We start from the raw sequence: 20,792 nt of genomic DNA, 5'->3' as shown, positions 1-20,792 counted from the left end.
ACTGCCTGCACCCCAGTGCAGGACCTCCAAGAGACCAGTTAGAAGTGACTGATTTCTGGGAGCAGCAGCACAAAATATAGCTGTGAGGTGGAAAAACAACTTAATTGTGATACAAGTGTGATAAACATGGTGAAATGAGCAAATATTTGGATTTCGTCCCCTGCTGTACATCTCTATGCCACAGAGATTTGCACTGATGCTCTGCTCCTCTACTCCACTTATCCCTGTTTGTCCTCATGGGTGACCAGAGTACAGCATAAGGGAGTTCCAGTAAATAAGCAGGGAGAACAAACAAGCCAGGGCTGTCTTTGGAGAGAGCTGTGACTTCCAAAAGAGTTGTTGCTGTGGTTGAGCAATACCTCCAGTGCAGGTAGCTCAATGTGCACCTGTGGCATGAGCTGCACATTTACATTATCCAAGCAGCTCACATTTTGAAGGCAGAGCATCCCAGGCAGAGAGCCTTGGCACAGGAGGGGCTGCCAGCTGTCCTTGCCCTGGCCTGTGCTGCCTGGCTCACACTGCCAGGGCAGAAATCCTCTCCTTGGTCTGTTTTTTTCCCCAGGTATTTCACATACTCCTCACACAAGCATGTTTTACCATTTCCTCAATATCTCCTAATTTGCATTACAATATCCTAAGTCAGGCGTTTACTACAGTGAGTAAATGATCACAGAACAGAGAAGTTTCCAGCTCTGCTTAGTTATGTGTGTGACATTGTTTTGATGACTTTGTTCTGATGCTTATTACTGATGATAGAGGCCTCAGTGGTTCTCTTTGTTATGGAAAAGTGAAGTGCAGCTTACCCTGGCTTCCTCACTCATGCTCTTTTAGCACTGCCATACACCTAACAGCTGAATTTGGAGTGTCAGTCTCCTCCAGCACATGAACGATATGGTAATAGAAGTGCTGGTCTTTTCCATGGGGAAAGACCCTTTGCCTCCCAATGGGTCAAGGTGTTCTGACATCGTTCTACACACCCAGAAGGAGGCTGCATAAAACATTTGAGACCTCTGCTGGTTGCTGATGTGACTGCTGGAACCGTGTGGCTGAATGAGTCAGAGGGGTCAGAGTCACTAAATGGCAGTGAGCACTGCTGTCCTGCAGAACAAGGCTGTGACTCTGTGGTTAAAGAGAAGCTGAACACTGGCATGTCAGACCTGATATGAGATGGGCACAAACCAAAAGCAGGGCAGTGCCTGTGATGTGTTCAGCATCTGGAAACCTTGACACTTGAGTAACTGTTGGGACACAGAGACACATGGCATCAGTGGGAACTTTATAAGGCTAGAAAACAAGCAGAAAACCAAAGAGAAAAAGTCCCATAGCTAAGAATTGTACACCAATGAAACAACGATGGGTCATATTAGAGATTAAATTACCCAGGACCATTTCATACCTCCTAGTTACTTCAAAAATCAAGTCTTGTGTGTGAGACAGCAGGAGGACTCCTTAAAGCTCTGTGATAGTCTCTGCACAGCATCTGCCTGCTGACGAGGCTCATTAAATAACTTATCTCCCAAGCTGCAACCTGCCTGGGCTTATGAGTCACAGGGAAAAGCTGTACTCTGAGCTGTGCACACACGGCAGTGGGACACACACCTCCTGGCCAGCATAGCCCGTGATACTAATGCTCTGGGGAGATGTTTCACCACCCAGTCTCACCACAGCTGCTTCATGAGAGGGAAATGCTTGCCAGAGGTGGGAAAAAGGCAGATCCCAGTGTCTTCCAGGAGGCTGCTACCAGATCTCCTGTGGTACAGGTAGGTCTGATCCCCTGCAGGAGGGAGAGCTTTTTGGGTCAGGGCATCGAAGTCAGGGAGAAAACATGTAAGTGGTTAACACACACACATAAGGATGCATTTGTTTAGTAGCACACATACAAACACAATAACAAAATAGGAAAATGGATGTGCTGGATCGCTCTGACACAGGAGCTTGTTTCTCACAGTGGGAGATTCATGCTTCTTTGGTATAACTTCTCTACTTTCTGTCTGCAGCTCTGGAGCCTCTCAGACAGCAGTCACATCTCTGTTTGCTGGCCCTTATCTAATCAGTGCAAGTTCACGTCCTGCATGCCATTGTGCTTTGTAATCCACAGTCTGATAACTCACTCTGTGAAGAAACATCTTTTTTCATGTTTCAGAGTGGCTGCCAGCTAATTTCATTCCATGTCCCTGGCTTGTGGGACACAGTGGAAGAGCTGGGATATGGTTTCTCCCCACCCACCTCCCTGTGCAGAATTTTGCAGACCTCTGCCTTACCTCACTTCACCCCTTTCCTAGGCTGAAAGGTTTCCTAGGCTGAAATGTCTATTTTATTTTCCTGCACAGAAAAGCCATTTCACATTTTTAGTCATCCTTCAGTGGCTCTTCTGCGGTTATGTGTTGGAAAGACACACAGACAGATATTTCAGGAGGGACCCTGACATGAGGATGCATGGAAATGACAAATACAGGTGGCTTCATCTCCAGGCGAAAACTCTTGCTTGGAGGCCCGGTGCAGGTACTGTGAGATGTCCCAGGGTATTGGGAAGTGCAGACTGAGCTTCCCTGGCAGGCAATGCTTCCCTACCAGAGGCTTGGCACCAAAAATGGGCTTTCCTACAGCCAGAACTAAAAGTTCTGGTACTGTTGGGGGATCCCCTTGGAAGGGGATGGAGCAAGCCTGACAGAGCCTGGAGAGGTACAATGGGCCAAGTGCATCCAAGTCAGCAAAACCCTACCCAGCTGTGTGTCACAGTGCCAGAGGGAGGTGGCAGAGCCTTATCACCCGGAGCAGAGTAGAGGGCAATAAGAAAAGTTGAAGGAGTCCTTGGGGAGATAAAGGAAAGGCAGTGGGGACAGAAGAGCTGCTGCCAGATGGAGGTAGACATGCCCAGCCTCTGACTACCACTGAGGCACAGGAAAGGAGACTGAATGAGTGTTCCAGTGGCTTGGCACAGCAGCATGGGCCTGGTAGATGGATGGTTGCCATCACCCTTGTCGCTGACAGGGATTAACCTGAGGTGGCCAGAATCCCAATGTGAGGCCTTTTCCAGACCTCCAGGGTCAGGAAAAACAGACAAAAATGGGAAGCTTATTTTGCTGGGGATGGTTGTTTTGCTCTGCACTTTTGGTGGTGGTGCTGACCCAGCATGGGACAACTGAGGTGATGCCACAGGGCATTTTCTGCTCTGCACAATGATCCTCTCAGCCTGTCCAACCTATTGGCCGTGCCTGGAGATATGAGGGATGTCATCTGTGCTCACATTAGACTGGGATGGGACACACCTGCCTGTTGCTGTGGTCACTGTTGCCTAAGCCCTCAGCCATCACCCCCTTCCACCCCAGCTGCTTGGGGACCTCCTCACCACCCTCCTGGCAGCAGATGGGGCACACACCGACCCCAGCCTTGTCCCAGCCCATGCTGCAGACACACTCCCCAAAGTATTAATGATTAATCACATAATTTTAACCAAAGCTCTGGCTCTCTCAGCCATTGTGGAGCTTAAAAAGAAATTAACATTGTACAGTATGGGGAGCTGATGTCAAAGTAGAGTGACTAGGCTTTTATTTGATACTGAAGCCTATGCTTCCTAAAGCTCCTGGCTCAAGGTATTGTAACTCAATGGCAAACTAACCTGGTAAAGTAGCCTGGTAACAGACTTTGAAAAAGGGCTTCATGTGGTACATAGCAACACTGAGGCTGGCTGACAGAACCGTGGAGTTCAGGCAGGCCAGGGAGGTGGACACCTGGGGGTGCAGTCCCAGAGATTCTGTCTGGAGCGATGCCAGGCCCTAGAGGAAGCTGAGGAGGGGCTGTGTGGTTCTCTCAGTTGCCACATTGAATCACAGAATTGTTAGGGTTGGAACAGACCTCTGGAGATCATTCAGTCCAACTCTCCTGACAAGGCAGGGTCACCCGGACCATATAACACAGGGACATGTCCAGGTTGGTTTTCAGTGTCTTCAGGGAGGGAAGAAACTCCATAACCTCCCTAGGCAGCCTGTTCAGTGCCCTGCCACCCTCAGCATAAAGTTTTTTCCTCATCAGAGAACGTCACAATCTGGAGCAGGTCTGATGAAGGTCAGGGTCACCTCATACGAGGAAAGCCTGAGGCCTGTTCAGCCTTGAGAAGAGGCTACTGAGACAGGACCTCATTAATATGTATAAATATCTGAAGGGAGGGTGTCAAGATGATGGATCCAGCCTCTGCTTGGTGGTGTTGGGCAGTAGGACAAGAAGCAAAGGGCAGAAGTTAATGCACAGGAAGTTCCATCTGAGCATGAGGAAGAACTTCTGTGCTGTGTGGGTGAACACACTGGTACAGGTTGCCCAGGAAGGATGTGGAGTCTCCCTCACTGGAGATATTCCAGAACCATCTGGACACAGTCCTGTGCCATGTGCTCAAGGATAACCCTGCTTGAGTGAGAGGTTGGACCTGACAATCCATTGTGGTCCCTTCCAACCAGACCCATTCTGTGATTCTGTGACTCATGTTGAGACAGAACTTCTTGTGGTTTAGGTTATGGCCATTGCTGTCATCTGGTCATCGTGTCACTGGGCACCACTGAAAAGAGCCTGGCGCCAGCCTTTGAGATATTTATATGCATTGATGAGATCCCCTCTCAGTCTCTCTTCTCCAGACCGAACAGGCCGAGCTCCCGCAGTGTGTCCTCACAGGGGGACGCTGCCGGTTCCCCCTCATCCTGGCGGCCCCGCGGGCCCCGCTGCAGCGAGTGCCGGTGTGGCACTTTGCCGACGCTCCCTGGGCGGCGGGTCGTGCGGCGGGCCCGGGGCTCGCACACTGCCCGCGCTCCCTGCCGGCGGCCGGGCGGGGCGGGGCGGGGCGCGGGCGGCGCCTGCGCAGTGCGGGCGGCGCGGGCGCTGCGGCAGTTGGTGCGGGGCAGTTCCCCCGGAGCGCGGCGGGAGGTGAGAGCGGCCGCGGGCGCGCGCGGCGGGTGCGGGGAGCGCGCGCGGGGCGGGTGCGCGCGCGGGGCGGGGGCGCGCCGGAGCCCGCCGGGGCGGGGGGGGGCGGCGCCCCCTCCCTCGGGCGCGCGCCCCGGCGAGGGGGGGTGCCGAGCCCGCGGCCGGGGCTGGGGCGGCGCGGGGAGACCCTCGGGGCAGCGCCCGCCGCTGCCCTGCCCGGCCCTGCCCCGCCCCGGCAGCCGCCGCTGTCCCGTCCCGCCCCAGGCAGGGCAGCCCCCCCCCGTGCCTCAGCCCTCCCGAGCTGCCCTCGGGCGGGGCAGCGCGGCGATTCCGTGCTCGCTCCGCCGCCCGAGCCCCTGGCACGGTGTGTGAGAGCAGGGCCGGGGCCGGCACCCGGTGCCTCCGTTTCCGCTTTCCTTCCGCCCCACGTGGACCGGAGGGTCCCGGCGGCGCCTTCCCCCCCCCGGCCCCCCCGGGCGCGCCCGCCGCCCGGCCGGGAGAGGCGGCGAGCGGCGGTGCCGCGTCCCTGGGCGCGGAGGGAACAGCGCGGTCCCGGACAGCCTTGGGTCGGGGCGAGGGTTCGCTGTCACCCGTCCCGCTCCGTTCCGTTTGAGTTGCTCTTGGCAGTCCGGCTGTATCAGGCTGTAGCTGATAACCCAAAGCGCGGAGCGAGGCACCGAGTAAATAAATAAATAAAACAAACCAGTGCAAGATTGCTTTCCTCTCATTTTGCTTACTCTTTTTTTTTTTTTTTTTTCTTAAATCCCTCCTTGCGTGCCAAAAATACTGTTGCAAAATGTATGATGGAAAGAAACCTACACTGGTTCTCTGATAGAGCAGATGACTTAATACGACAGTACTGCTTCTTGTTGCACAGGCAGTTTTGAAAATTCCTGGAACCGCTGAGATTATGAAACGCTCAAGTTTATTCCCTTGCTAGTATATCTAAAGGTTGCCAAGCTGGATGCTAGGGCTCCTCCTTGACGTGGTCTTGAGAACATTCCTCCCAAGCCATAATCACTCATGTTCTAAAATATTTTTTTTAGCTTTGTAAAATTTATTGTTTGAGCATCAAAGATTGCAAAATGCTCTCTAAGTAGTCACTTACAAATGTCTCCCTGTCAGTTTAGAATAACATTGTCACCGACTGAAATGTGTTGATCCAAATACTCATTTATCACTAGTGATTGAACTGAAAATATGAAGACTTTAGGTCCTTCCAGGTGCTGCATGGTTTCACTGAAAACCAGAAACAAAATGCAAAACTGCATTTTGATCTTTGGTTCAAGTGCTGAATTTGTAGTTCCAGCACTGAGCAAAAACCCCAGTGTTTTACAAGCAAATCAATCAGCTTAGCTCAGGAAGTCTGTCACTGTCCCTATCAGCCATGTCAACCTAAACATCTTTTAGAGTGGAACTGCTATTTAAAATAATGTATTGCCATTAGTACAGAGTCCAAAAGATCGTTCAGGAACCTGCTGGTTTGATTAACAGCAGTTGGGGTTTGTTCAAGCATAGATGTGGTTTCATTATATAGCACAATACAACCATTACTCTGTACAGCGTCATTCAAACTAATTGTATGGCAAATGCACCACCGAACTGCGTTTAGAATGCTCCATTGAATTAAGTACAATTGCAGAGAGAAATGGGGAGAAAAGCTGTAAGAATGGGAGAGATGTTTTCAGCTGAGGTTTGAAATTAACAGCCTGTTAGTATATTTGCACTGGTAGCAGTAGTGTTATACGATGATTCTGCGATATACGCTAGCAAAAATCAGATGCAGGCTGAAACTTTCCCAGGCAAATTTCCAGTTTGTAGGCAATTTTTAATCATCATAACGATGATGATAATAATATCCCCCTAGAACTATCACTCCTTGTCATGTTTGATTCCTAATATAACTTGAAGAGAAAGCTAATAGACCCTTCTTAAAATCACTAGCAATATTTATCCTAGACTTTTTTTAACTTTCAGGGGATTTTTTTTTTTTTTTAAACAGAAAGCTTAGTGTGGTGTTTACTGATAAACATTGTGGTATTGTGTTTTTTGGAGAACACTGAAAGGAGTGTTTTATTTCCTTTAAAAATATACAAGTATATTATTTTTGCATTGGAAGTAGAATGGAAGCAAACTCTTAGAATACAATGTTTAAATGATACTTATTGAAAAAACAGATAGCTTTATTTAATCACATCATAACACTTACTTGTAGTTCAGGTTAATAAAATAATGCTTGTTGAAAAGTGATGGGTGGGTTGCAGAATGAGCTGCTATCTGGGGATGGCACGGGCTGGCTGCAGAGCAGGTCTGGTGCTCCAGGACAAGCCAAGAGGGTCTTGCCACCTTTGCATCCTGCAGGAATTGTAGATACTGACTTGTGAGGAGGTGCAGGAAGAAGGGCTGACCACAGCTCTTCCCTGAAAATCTTGAGCAAGAGACACAAGTGTGGTCATGCAGTCGTACCCAGTGAACCCATCGTTCTGCGGGAGTTTTAAATTAGGGAGTGCAGTGGGGTCTGTGTGGTTCAGTACCATGGAATTTGCCATTGCTTGGGCACTGGTGACAATCCTACACAGAGCAGCGTTACCACGGAGAAGCTGCTTGGCCTGGGGAAAGTGGATTAATGGTCTCCAGCCAGGCTGCAGTGGAAAGTTGTCATAGGAACTGGCTGGCTGTTCCACAGGCCTGTGCCTTCGCTCCTTTAAAAGAACACCTCAGTAACTAATCACCTCGGGATAAGAAACACATGCCATCCAGTGTAAAGCCATGGCGAGAGCAGGGCACTCCAGATCTACCAAGGGAAACTGAGGGCAGTGCTGTACCCAGCAGGGCACAGATGTGCCTTGGGATGAGCTGGCAGTGCCTGCTCCCCACCAGGTCCCTGCCTGGGGGTGGCTCACAAACACTGGGTGTCCTGATATGAAACAGCTGTGGCTTCTTTAGCAGTGAGAATAATAGGAGAGAAAACTGAACAGAATGTGCCTGGGAGGGGAAGCCTTGCCTGGCTCTTTGGGATATATTTGGGAATGTATTTGGGAATGTATTTGGGAATGAGATGTTTCCAAGTTAGTGCATGGGAATTCCTCCCTTATTGTCTGTACTGCATCTACTCTTAAAATTTTATTTATTTAGTGTCAGCAGTACAAATATAATTTCAATTGTTATTTGAAATGGCCACAGTCTGAGTCTTCAAGAGCTGGCTATTCTATTCTGTTCTGAATTATATTCTTTATGAGTATCTTTGAAGAACCCATTGATTCAAATATTTCCTATTTTAAAATGTCTGGTTTGTGCTATTAAAGAAATTACTATGTCTCATGATTATGATGCTCGTAGCAATGAACTGTATTTTGTTTTTTAATCATTATAACTTACTAACTGGAATGGTTCCTAAAACTTGGGACTGTGCACTCTACACATAGATCACATGCATAACATGAATCTGCTTCTTTAACACAACTGCAGAGAGAATCCAGCATATACAATAAATAGAACTTTATGTATGGTAAACAGACCTTAAGTAACATCTGGAAAAAATTGCATCGATCTTTAAGGTAGCCACTGTAAGCAGCTGATAATCTAAACCTGCCTACATAAATGTAGTTACTAAGTCTCATGTGTTTGCAGGGCTAAAAAGATGCTGGGGAGACCTGCCTGTATGAAGCCGTATTAGGAGAAACACATTTTATATACAGCAGTATGAGTTTGAGGAGGGAGCCTGAGTAATTCAGCCTCAAAAACCCACGGCAGTCTGTGTTGAATCTTCACTATTACCTGAATCTGTAACAGTGTGTGCACCATACTATAAAGCCAAAAGCAGATTTACTCTTATTTCCTGGACAGTTAGGTCCCCAGACATAGGAGCAGTGAGTGGCTGTGTGCCAGAACTCTCAGTCCTGTCACTTTTTCAAGTCTGGTACAGCATGGTAGAAGTTAAACTTGTGGCTTGCTGGTGACCTTAACTTATCATCCTCTGGGCATGAATACCTGCTGTGGGATTTACCAGCACAGTCAGCCCTTTTTTGGTGGTTTCACTAGAGACACCGTCCTGATTAAACCGGGGAGGTTGGAGACCTCACTGTGATCATCTACATGCTTCTCGTAATAACCAAGGAGGAAAACAAGTGGGTTCTTACCCTGTGCATCATACCAGCTCAAAGTGATTTAGGTTCTGCATAGGTGTGAGCCCATCAGATGTGGAGAGCAGGAGCCACAGTAATGAGACACCTGTAGAAATGATTCTGGGACTGAAACCTGTTAGTTTCTCTTTTGAAACTGAAAAATGTGTGGGCAGAGCTTCTCTGAGCGGATGAAAGAAGGAGAGGTCCAAGGAGATGTGATTCTTCTGAGACTGGAAGGTGGCTCCAAAGTGAAGTTAGTAGAAACAGATGTGCAGGAGCAATGTACTCTAGTGCAGCTCTTGTTGTACCCAGCCTGTAAAGAAGGTGGCTGTGGTCGCTGTAACTGCCATTCTGGCTCTTTTCACCACAAGTGATTTATTTAAAAACAAAAGCTCCTTAAAGTAATTATGTGGTCCAAACATAGCTTAATTTAGCTATAAAGTGTTCACAGCTCCTAGCTGTGTTTCAGATATTTTCAAAGACTTGCTATTTTGCTTATGTGCTTACTGCAAGATTAACGTTGAGCCTTGTTTGGCACAGTTGGTTCAGAGGAAGGGGTAAAACAGAGACTTCCTGTACGTATTTCTGCAGGAGGCTCTGAAGTAGAGTGGTTTTCCACTGTGTATTTACGAGCAGGCCTTTGGATTAGCTGGCTTTGACCCAGGCCTTGCAGTTCTCCCTGTTAACTTTGGCATAATAGATAAAACTCTTAAGATACATTCTTGCTAGATTTTCAGGAAGCAACGTCTCACTGAACCTTCCAGGAAGGTATACTTCCCCGAAATATTTTCCAGCTGGGGTGGTCCAGTTTTGGCAGTTGTGGTGGCCTGATCTGGATTGTGAGACCTTCTGGATGGGTTGTCCCTCTCTTGTGTGAGCTGCTGCCTTTTCCCTGGCAGCAGCTGCTGCCTGCACTGCTGTGGTAGGAACAGCTGCATCCCAGCTGTGTCCATTGGGTTCAGGAGCAAGCATTTAGTTGTTCAGGCAGTGTTTGCTGCTGAAATCAGTATTCCTTCTCTCCTTTGGACAATGTTAGCTGTGGATGGGAATCAGCTCATACTTTACTGCTTGGACTGGACTCCTCTTGGCATTTGCATCAAATGCAGTGTGTCTGGCCATGATGTATATAATAAGAGAAACTTTGTAGTCAGTTTGTAAAGTAACCTGGAAAGGAAGGTAAATTCAAAAGAATGAAGATGGTTTATCATAAAGCACCCAGAGTTCTCTAGACTAGCTAGTAAATCTGCTGGGGTTTGATTCAGTTGGTGGTGAGTTACATATAGGCATGCACAGTGAATAATTAGGAACATGAGGTCAGAGAAGAGCATGTGAATATTCCTCTCTCAGAAACCCAAAAGAGGTCATGAGGTTTATGCCAGAGCTTTGTAATCATAACACGGCAATTACCAATAATAACATCTAAGAATAAGTGCTAGCAAAGGGCAGGCAGCATAGGTAATTTTGGAAGTCAGTAAATAGAACAGTTGCAATCAAAAATAAATAGTCTTTTAATGCTAATTTTGTTTGCTTTCTCTGTCTCCAAGGTGTCTTTTTTTTCCCCCCCCAAAGGAATAGCTAAACATGTTGGCAAAGATATTTCAAATGTTTCTCTCTGATCTTTTTGGATGTTACAAAGTAATTCCATTTCAAGACTATGTAAAGATATATGTGGCCTTTGAAGTCGTAGGAAAGGGCTGTAAAATTTGGTCCCAAGTGTCCTGCTTAAATCATGTCCTTTCTGACACCCTATGCAGCATTCCCTGAAAGCTTTTAAGACCAGATGCTCATAATAGCTGCATAGTAGTTTCTTTTTCATTGCTTGTTCAGTTCCACTTTTATAGTGTTACTCTCAGTGTGTTCTTTTAGGTCAGGATGAGTTCATTCCCTAAAGAAAAAAAACTGATCAGTTGACCATAAATTGCAAGTGTTCTGAGCATTGGTTAACTTGACACTGACCCTGGGAATTGCTTTTTCAGTTCCTGTAGCTTTCTCATCATTGAATACCAGTGGCTGAGTGAAGCTGGAAAGAAGAATTTAGCATGGAAGCAAGACAGACTGGTAAATCATCTCTTAGTTCTGCTGTTTGGAAACTGAGGCAGGAGTCAAATTTCATTTTCCGTTTCATGCTGCAGGTATCAGTCGGTGCATCAGTGATGTTTAAGGGCAGGTCAGCAAGACAGCCTGTCTCGAGTCTTTCAGTGTTTGAGGATGCTGCATTTCCCCATTGCTTACCCTTGTTAAAAAATAAAAAAGGAATATAAAGCATAGCCTAAAGGAAAATACACACATGTGAACCAGGTCTCTCTGAAGGAAGAAGTGCTCAGCAGACCACTGTATTCCACCTGTAATTAAAAGCAAGACTTCAACAGACAGGGCTGGGTAGGTCTCTGCTAGGGAAAAAGGATAAAAATGAGTGGTTTTGCCTAAAGCTGTAAGTGGCTCAGGTAAGCAGAGACAAACCCCATATTCTCTATCTGAAAATGCTTGTTCTTCCCAAAAATGACTGTCCTAAGCAGTAACTGGTATACCAAATGATCTTCTGCTAAATCCCTTAATTATGTGAATTTAGCCTCTAGAAGGCATTAGCTTTTGTGTACCCTTAACCACTTGGTGACTGCAGACATCCTGAGCAGAATGTGTCTAGCACGTTTTCTTGTTTCTTAGAATTGTCCTTATAGTGGTATTGAAATAGAATGATTTTATAGAGAGTAAGTATGTTAAAAATGACATTCCTGGAATGATCAGCAGATGTGTGCAATATTTTATGAGCAAATTTATACAAACTGGAAAGAGTTTTACTTGCTGTGATCTGAGGTGGAGTGTTCATCCATAGCCTTCAATAATTTGGGGACTTCTTCATGTCTGATAAAAATAATGCTGTACCCTTTCTAAGAGTTAGTTAAAAACACATTTGCAGTCTAACCTTTCCTTTTTTTTTTTTTTTTTCCATGTGATAAGAGATTAGGTAGGTTCTTAACCTCTTGTTTTACATGTGTTTTAACTTCTCTTTCAATATTGCACTGGCAGTTTTATGAGCCAAGGCCAAAATACTCTGCTTGCTAAACTTGAGCAATCAGGAGGGAACAGATGATGAAAAACTAACAGTGTTTTACTCATCTACCACTCATTTTTCTTCACAGACATGTAGAGAGCAGATATTAACAAAAACAGTAATAAAACGCACTGTGAGGCCTCATAAATCAATGTGTGCTGGTGGGGTCAGGAACAAATATTGGAAAGGTTAGAACATGTACAGAGCTGTGTTCCCATGTTGTGACCTCAAAGCAAGGCTGGGAGATTTTCATTTGCTGATTTGAAAGCAATTAGGAGGAGGCATTTCTGTGGCTGCCCAGGAGGCTTGGCGCTGGCTGGGCGTGTGGTCAGCTCTTCTTTTTTGTGGCTCCAGTAGGTCAGGTAACACACTGAAAAAGAAGTCCTGGGAGAATCAGGGCTTTCATATTGCTCTGCTGGGGACAGATGTTTTTAAAGGTGTCTCAGAACCGAGGGGATCCAAGCTGTTTGCTCATCTGCAGCAGGACAAGACTGTGCTGTTGAATGCACCTGCAAGTCTACATCTCCCTGAAGACACAAGTCCTTGAGGCTCCCTGAAGAGAGAGGTCCTGGCTAGAGGGAAGGTTCAATGTTGGGAACTCTCAGCTCAGGTCTTGGTATAACAGGATGTGCTGATGATGCCTTCTTAGTTGTTTGTTAATGTTCTCTCACCCTTCAGGCTGGCAGGTTTCTTCCAGTTTGCAGCTGATGAAGTAGATCTGTCACTTCATCATGTTCCTTCTGAGAACTGCTTATGCTGAGACAAATGCAGAGACAACACTCTGTGTCCTCCTCTGCTTCTGCCAGGGAACAGTCTCCTGTGTCAGCAGGATTGATTTAATGTTAAAACCTAGGGAAATGAACGGCCTATGGAAAGGTGACTGCTTCCCCAAATTAACTTAGTGGTTAGTGTTTTGCTTGCACAGATAGTAAGAAGTTTCCAAAGAAAAGAGGTAGATTCAGTTGGGAAACGGTTTAATGTAGGTCTTTGGAATCACTTGATAAAGCTGAGTCAGTTAGGTTATCAGAGAGAAGCCAGAAACCTAGCAAGAGCTCAGTCATCATAAATGTTTGATTATTTTACTGATGAGTTTAGTCACATAGGATGCCTAACAAAAGCTGTACAAATTAGAAGTCTTTTGGAAGAGGTTGCATATACTGGGAAGAAACTATTCATAAAATTAATTTACTTGTAGAGTTTCCTGTAGTGGTGCCTTGGTACTGCACATCTGTCAAGATTAAATGAGATTTGGGGGCTGATAACATCTAGGTGGGGACAGTATTGTGCCCTTAGGATAGATTTGTAATTTCATTTGTAATCAGGCAGACTATAATCACTATCTTTTCCTCTGATTAAAAAAACAGGTCAGAAAAGTAATGAATTGTTCTTCTTTTGGTGGGGGTGGGTGGGTGAGGAAGAACTTCACACGGTAAGAGCGCTTCAAAACACATACAGTCTTCATGTTGTCTGATTTTCCATCTTTGTGCTTGCTCTGTTGGTAGGTCTGTGGCTTGTTTCCCGTTGGCAGGGAGCTGCTGCCTGCTGAGAGCAGAGTGCAGGGTAGGTTTTGGGTATGTGCCTTTGTGGTCTCCATGGGGAGTGCTGGGTACCGCCAGCCTCTGATCTGGGGAGAAAGGACTTTGTGTGTCGCAGGTTGCAGGGCAGGGGTACCTGCGGGTACTGAACTAGCAGGAACACAGAGCAGGAGGAAGTTGTACTTCTGGCCCCTGTGAACACTTCAGGAGAGTATGAGAGCCAGCCCAGGGTTGATTTTGATGAGCTGAGCCTGCACACAGGCTGTTCTCATCTGAAAGGCTGGATCAGCCTCAGGGAGGGTTTCTTGGAAGGGAGATGGGTAACCATTATTATGGGTGAAAGCAGGAAGCCCATGAAGTCTGTATTAGGCTAGTATGTGTCTGGAGCCCTATATATTAGGATAGCAGAGAATCAGGATCCTCCTTAAATTATGTCTGTATTTATTTTCACTGTGCCCTTTACAGCTGAGAAGTTTCATTATTTTGGTTTGGGTTTTGTGAACAAATAGCAAGTTGAAAATTGGCTGAGTTTTGTGTATGAAGTCCCTGGCTTTGCTGGGTAATATTCTATGTCTGGCATAATTCCACAGTCATCTGGTTTTTTGAAAGATGGGTTTATTTGTCAAAGATCTATCTCTTGTTGTTGGGTAAGTTTGCAAAAAGAAGAGAGACCAGATTAGTATATAAGCATTTGGTCAGCTTTTTCCTTAAAGAAGCTGGGAGGAGAAAGGAATGAGATGGAAAAGAAAACTTTTAGCAGGGAAAGAAAGTTCTCACTTTTCACAGAGCAGTTCTCAGAATTATTGGATTGTTTTCAGCTGTTGATCTCAGTGTTTATTTTCAATCCCCTTTTTTAATGAAGGAGGAGCCAGTGTTCCCCAGTTCTTTACTCAGCAGCATATCCCTTGGCGAGTATTGTGTCTAGAGCCCTGGGACTCAGGCTGAGCAGCCAGTTGGCTCTGCTCACCGGGGCTGAGGAGGGAATGCTTTCTGTTGTGGCTGGAGGGAGATGTGAGTTCATATTTCCAGCCTGCAGAGATGGTTCAGATGCTGATTCTGCTGTCACATCTGTTTGTATAGCCCATAAATGTGTAGAGAGGGCCCATCCTGCATGGAAGAGGGTTCAAGTGTCTAAAAAAATCATCCTTCTTCTTCTTCTTTTTAAAGACCAGGAAAAAGCTAGAATGACTTTCCAGTATCTTTGCTTTTCCCATAAAATTTTAATGAAGCAGGGATGTGATCTTTAGAGACAAGGGTTTTTTTACCAGTAAGCTCAGTCAGTAAGGAAAGACAATAAAAATGTCCTCCCTCAGCCCTGTGCTCAGAAGATGAAGTGAACTTTTGGCTGTTTGCATTACCCAAGCTGTCCTGGTTGCATGCTCTCAGAATGACTGTGCCACTGAACCCACTTGTGCATCTCAAGTACTTTGTCAGTTTGCTACCATGCTTTCTGGAAAGGCCTGTTATGTCTGTGTTTGCTTCCCGAAACACAGTGGAATCTAATGAAAAGCATCATTGTTTTGAAACGCTCCCATCTGCTGCCAAAAGAGCTACTGTTGTATAATCCTTAATGGCAGGTTAGAGTGGCAGCTACTCCTCAGTTTGAAATTGGTATGTGGCAGGATGGCTTCCCAGCTCTCTCTCTGGGGATGACATGTCTCATCTTGTCCTTCCCTTTGGGAGCTGTGACTCACACGGTGTTCAGCTGTCCTGAGCTGGGAATAGACCCTTGAACAGGCTGAACATCAGTGGTGCTGCTTAGGGGTGACAAGGGAAGGGAAGAGAAACCTGCAGTTTCCTTTGAGAATGGGGAGCAAAGACTCAGCTGAATACCAGAGATTACATTTGTCTATTATTGCCAGCACATTGTTCTGATGTAAAAAAAAAAAAAAGCCGGAATAAAAAATTTAGACTTCCCTTTCTGATTTGCAGAACTCAGTGTGTGTACTTCCATGCTGACATCTCTGCCTTTTGTAATCTATGTTAACCTACAGCTTGGCTGGCACACTGTCAGGCTTCATCTGTGTAGCAAAGATAGTATTTTCAGGTATCATTCAAACATTGAATTCCTGTTGTGGTGAGCATTGGCATCAAAGTTTACTGCCCAATTTTTCAGCTAAAGTAAATATATGGGATGTCAGATAAATATTTTAAATATACTAGAATTAATTTCTGTTGGGTGAGCTGTATTACAGCAAAGGGATCAAATTCATCTCTAGTTTTTAATCTTCCAAGACTCTGGGCAGCTAGAGCAAAAGGCAGTGAAAACATCTTCATAGCCAGGTCCATGCTTGCCTTTGGCAGGTGCTCAGTTGGACAGCAGTTTGGGGATCTCTGCAGCAGAGGTTGCTGTAGGCTGCTGAAGGCCTTTTCCCAAGGAAAAGAATTTCCCAGGGCCATCAGGGTGCATGGTTTATATTGGTGTTGGCTCAGAAGAGCATTGTTTTTTCTGCTGAGGTATTGGGGTGTAAGGTGAGGAGTCTTCTGAGGCATGATGCTCAGTTTGACTGACCTGCTGTATAGCTCAGACCATTGGACTTTTCTGCATTAATTCTTGATTCTGTGAAAAAAGAAGCTGATTGAAACACCCAGACACTTCATTTAGAGCCCTCTGATGATGGAAAAAGTATTTCAGAAATTTGTTGTTTCATAGCTTACTCTCCTCTCTGATAATATTTTTGTGTTGGTTGATTTATTTATCTTCCAGTTACGGGGTCTTGTTCTGTCATTGCTAGACTGAGAGCCCTCCACAGTCAGGCTGCTTGCCTGTTGCAAATGCTTCTAGACCATTTTCAAATCACCTGCAGAGCTACTCTCTGTGCACTGGCAGCCTTGCACTCCAGCCTTTCTCTCAGAGCTTTATTCCTTCCTCAGTATAATCAGTGTCATTCTGAATGGGGACAGCTGGCTGAAGACAGTTTTCCAGCAGAGTTTGTGTCATTGACAGAGACATGGAGTCCTGCTTGGTAATCTTGTACATCCAAGGGTCATATTTGACCTGCAGCTGCAGCATTTCTTTGAGAGCTCATGTTTGTTAATTCTTCTCTGTGGCATAGCTCTTGTGCTTCTGGATCAAGTCTCACATTCCTTAAGTATGGTCCTTCTCCTTTATTTTCTAGTGCTGGAGAATGGGGCACTCTAGTTAGAGAAGTGAAGAAATATCATTACCCCTAACAAACTGCTTGGAAATTGGAAACAACTAAAATGGTAGTTCTGGAAGAGATAGTGAGAAGCACGAGCTATATGGAATGTAGAAAATACTCTTATTCACTCACTGGAGAATGGAGCTCCTGTTTCAAGGGATTAAACTCATCTGCAGCTAGATGAGGAGAATGGATGGTCTCATGGTACTCAGAAAGGGTCAGATTTGAGGTTTGCTCCTCAGAGTTGCACTGTGGATTTAGTTTTCCAAATTCTATTCTAACCATCCATAACATTGATGATAATTAAATAATACTTAAAAATATTTTAATGAACCAGACCTGCCTGGAATTCCTGAAAGAATATAACTCCCTGGATAGAGCTGAATGGACATGAGAAGAAACTTCAAATTAATGTATTTCTGGGTTTTAGTGTTTCTAATGTATTTGGGTCCTGGAGTATTGCAGGAGCTCTAGGAACTGCACAGCCACTCTGTGGGTATGGTTGTCAATAGAAATATTCTGATTTAAAAATCCATGTAAAATAAGCCGGGTTTTGATAAATATGTTTTACAATCTATTTGATAAACAGACATTACTTTAGCATCTGGCTTTAAAACAGAGATAAAATTCAGCCTGAAATTAGATCAAATCCTATAATAAATGGGATGAGTAGAATTCTCCTTTCTTATGTCTTATTCATTCAGAAATAGTCCATGAGTTACCATTGTCTATCAGTCAGACCATGGTTAAAGGAACTTATGACTGGGAGTGCTTTACCAATTTCAGTGGAAGCACCCTCTTGAAAAAGCATCTTCATGATGTAAGCACTGTGGTGGTGTCTAAGAGTAACTGCTACCTCCTTCCTGTAGGAAGAGTCAGAGCCAGTGTCAGAGATTGTAGGCTTGGAGTTAGGAGGTTCAGTATAATCCATGGAGCAAGGAGAGTGTTATCAATTTAATGTAGTCCAGTGGATCTTTGGATACCACAGGTGACACCTGTAAGCTCACTATGTGTCTGTGGTTAACCTTAACAGGTTCTTAACAGCAGCTCTCTACCTCTTTAATACCTTGTAATCAGCATACAGAATTATCCTGCTTAAAGCCAACCTCAATTAGCATGAGGTGAGAGTATGCTTTGAAGTGTCTCTTGGAAGTAATTTAATATTCTAATATGAAAGATGTGTTTTGCCTGTCCTGCCATAATGAACATGAAGCCTTACTGTCAGATAGGCAACCACACAGAAGTGGAAGATCTTCAAGTGAAGAACTTAATTTTAGGCACAAGGAGAAAAAAAAAAGTCTGTTTTCTGGTTAAGATAATTTACAAGCATCACTGCTTATATCTCAAGTCATGGACGTAGTAATTTTCCAAAAGCATTGCTAATTAAAAACACCTTTTGGAAACAGTTTGCTTTTGGCCATCTAACAGAAGTGTTGGCAGTAAAAGACAAGAGTAGTTTGAATTGTCATCCCAGGGCTGTGGGGGAGAGGGAAGGAGCTATGTAAACTAATAGAGCTAGTGTGTAGGGCTGCAATTCAGAATAAAATCAGAGTGTCATTTGGCATCCATGCAATTACTGTCTTGGAGCCCATCAGAAGTGTGCTGCTCTGTGGCTTCTGTCACGCAGAAGTACAGGCTGACCTCTCCGTGTCTGCCAGTTGATGCTAAGTATTGAAATTTGAATTTGTGTAAAAGTATACTGTGCTAGGAACATGCAGTGTATCTGTGATTCATCTTGACAGCACTAAGAGCTCAGGCTGACTTTTAGCACAGGGACTGAGGAATTGGTGCTTCTCCATTTGATTCCCACTTGCTCTGTGTTATTACCTTCTCTATGCCTTGCTATCCCTAGCTGACAAAATGGGGACAGCACTTTTGCTGCCCATAAATGTATTATGTGAACGGGAGCTGGTGAAGTGCTTTGCTCCTGGCACTTCTGGTGAGACCAGGAGCCTGCCCAGCCCCGGCTCGCACAGTGGCACCGGGAGGTGCCATTGAGGCACATGACACAGTCCGGGCCGCTTTTCGCTGCCCATCCCAGAGGAGCAGGAGGTACGATGCTAACCTGGATGGACTTCACCTCCTCCAGTGCTCGCTGTCCCAAGTGTCTGGCCTCAACAAGGTGCAAGCTACTTCTGCCCTCAGTGAGGGAGTGGAATGCTCCTAGAAAGTGAGTCACTTGCTTTTCCTAACTACCCTTACATGGCCAGTCCTCTATGCTGCAGAAAAGATCGCTTTTCCTCTCCCCTGTCCTATTTGTGCAGCTGTGTCATGACCCAGACCAGGAATTTGACATGAGTCATGAACAAGCCAACCCTGTTCCTGCTCCCTTTCCTTTTTCTAGTCCCCAGGATTTTAGGATGGTTCTCTCCTCCCTTGCTGAGACCCCACAGAGCACTTGGAGATGGAGCAGCGCTGCAGCAGGGAGCCAGGAGCTGCTCCAGGCTTGGCAAGGGCGTCACAGGACTCGTCTGTACTCCCACAGCCTCTGAGCAGACACAGAGCTCCTAAGTAGCAAACACTGGGTGTGATGATTTTCTCTCTATTCGCTTTCCACTGTGCACGTACGTGTGTGGGCTGTGCTGCCAAGGTATTAATGATTCCTGAAGCAGAACATGTGAGAAGAGGCAGCTGTAGTGCACGGTGAGTCAGTGTGAGTACGCTACAACCTTGACTTTAGTTAGGGATGCTTTTGTTTTCGGCTGTATAGGCTCTTGGAGAATATCCTGGAAATAGTGGGATTGTCACCAGAGTTTTGTTCATCTCTGCATTTTGGTGTGTACGCCTCTGATTTGGCATTGCATCATCAAAGTGTCAAGATGAACGCAGAAAAAAAAGAGAGGCAGTCAGTGCATTTAGCATGAACGTGTCAGATATTATCAGGTGCAGAAATTTCTACCTATATGCTACCTGAAAAAGATTTCAAAAGTAATAGTAGGGAAATGCTTTGGAACATTTTATTTAATTTATATGACTATTTGAAAAAAATACACTATGGATAATGCTTTGAATCATCTAAAATCTGACAAATGGACTTAATTCAAAATATGTGCTAAAAACCTCATGTTCTTTTGGGCCAAAGCATATGTTCTGGGTAGCAACTCTGTATCAAAGCTTTGCAGCTGAGATTTAAATACCTTTTCAAAAGGAATCCTGTACCATAAATGCTATCAGATGCTTAATTAAGACAGCACAAGCAAGGAGCATGTTTGCAATAAATTATGGGGATGTGTTCTGACATGCTTTATCTATGTAAAGATTTCTATTTTTATGTGAAGCTATTTACAGATTATTCATTTCAAAAATAGATTTGTAACTAAAGGAAGATGCATCATATTTCAGTTGCTGGGAGTTGAGAATCCTGCTCGGCTGTCTGCCTGCTCTCTTAGATGTTTATGCCAGTGGCTTACAAGTGTATGGAGTGATTTTGTCCTTCTTTATTTTCTCCCTCTATTTGGAAGAGGGAATTAATATTCAGGGACCAGGTCCCAGGTTTCTTACCCATGCAAGTGGGCTGATTTTTATAATTTTTATCACATTTTTCGAAGCACAGAATAATTTCAGTGAAGTCTGTGAGGCTTTTTGCATGAGTAAGACTTTCGGGTAGTGAAGATCGCTTGCAGTATATTTTGTCAGTTGACGCTGTTTTGTTTCAGGGCAGCAAGCTGTTGTCGCAGTGTCAGTGGAGCCTGCTAAACTGTAAGCCTGCCTTTAAGTATGTATAATAGAAACCTTTAGCATAATTTTTTGCTACTTAATGCTGAAGAAATTAGAATTAGAAGAAATATTTTAATAAATCAGGGCAAAGCCTGAAGGTAGAGGTAATATTTTTCATTAGAGCAACCTTTAGAATTTGAAAACTCATGCAAGCTTGTGTACCTAAGAGCCTGTCTATTTTTTCCAGCCATACCATTTGCTCTAATGAAAGATACTGCCTCTGTCTACAAACCTTGTCCTGCCTGCAAACTCTGTTGATTGCATCTACAGCAAAATATAGCTGGATTATTAAAATAATTCAGGCCTTCTTTGC

The 20,792-nt window shown here is 45.1% G+C and overlaps 1 protein-coding gene across 6 annotated transcripts in view; it reads left to right on the top strand.

Moving 5' to 3' along the window:
* Positions 1-1,700: 1,700 nt before the first annotated feature.
* Positions 1,701-20,792, top strand: part of NT5C2 (5'-nucleotidase, cytosolic II) — a 63,906-nt gene continuing 44,814 nt past the window's right edge. Inside the window, exons 1-2 of one of the 6 annotated variants that reach the window (XM_014250232.2) lie at positions 12,458-12,649; positions 13,587-13,644. Coding sequence is in view for 1 of the 6 variants with exons in the window: in XM_014250231.2 (XP_014105706.1) it covers positions 11,072-11,090 (19 nt within the window). In the remaining 5 variants the exon portion in view is untranslated. The other 5 variants (XM_014250235.2, XM_014250231.2, XM_014250234.2 and 2 more) reach the window with 5 other exon arrangements.

Source organism: Pseudopodoces humilis, chromosome 9 (assembly GCF_049639895.1).
Source record: "Pseudopodoces humilis isolate 2021_Gansu_Grassland_sample_001 chromosome 9, ASM4963989v1, whole genome shotgun sequence".
Classification (NCBI taxonomy): Eukaryota; Metazoa; Chordata; class Aves; order Passeriformes; family Paridae; genus Pseudopodoces; species Pseudopodoces humilis.
The sequence above is the reverse complement of the archived record's forward strand: the minus strand, read 5'-3'. Positions and strand labels throughout refer to the sequence as shown.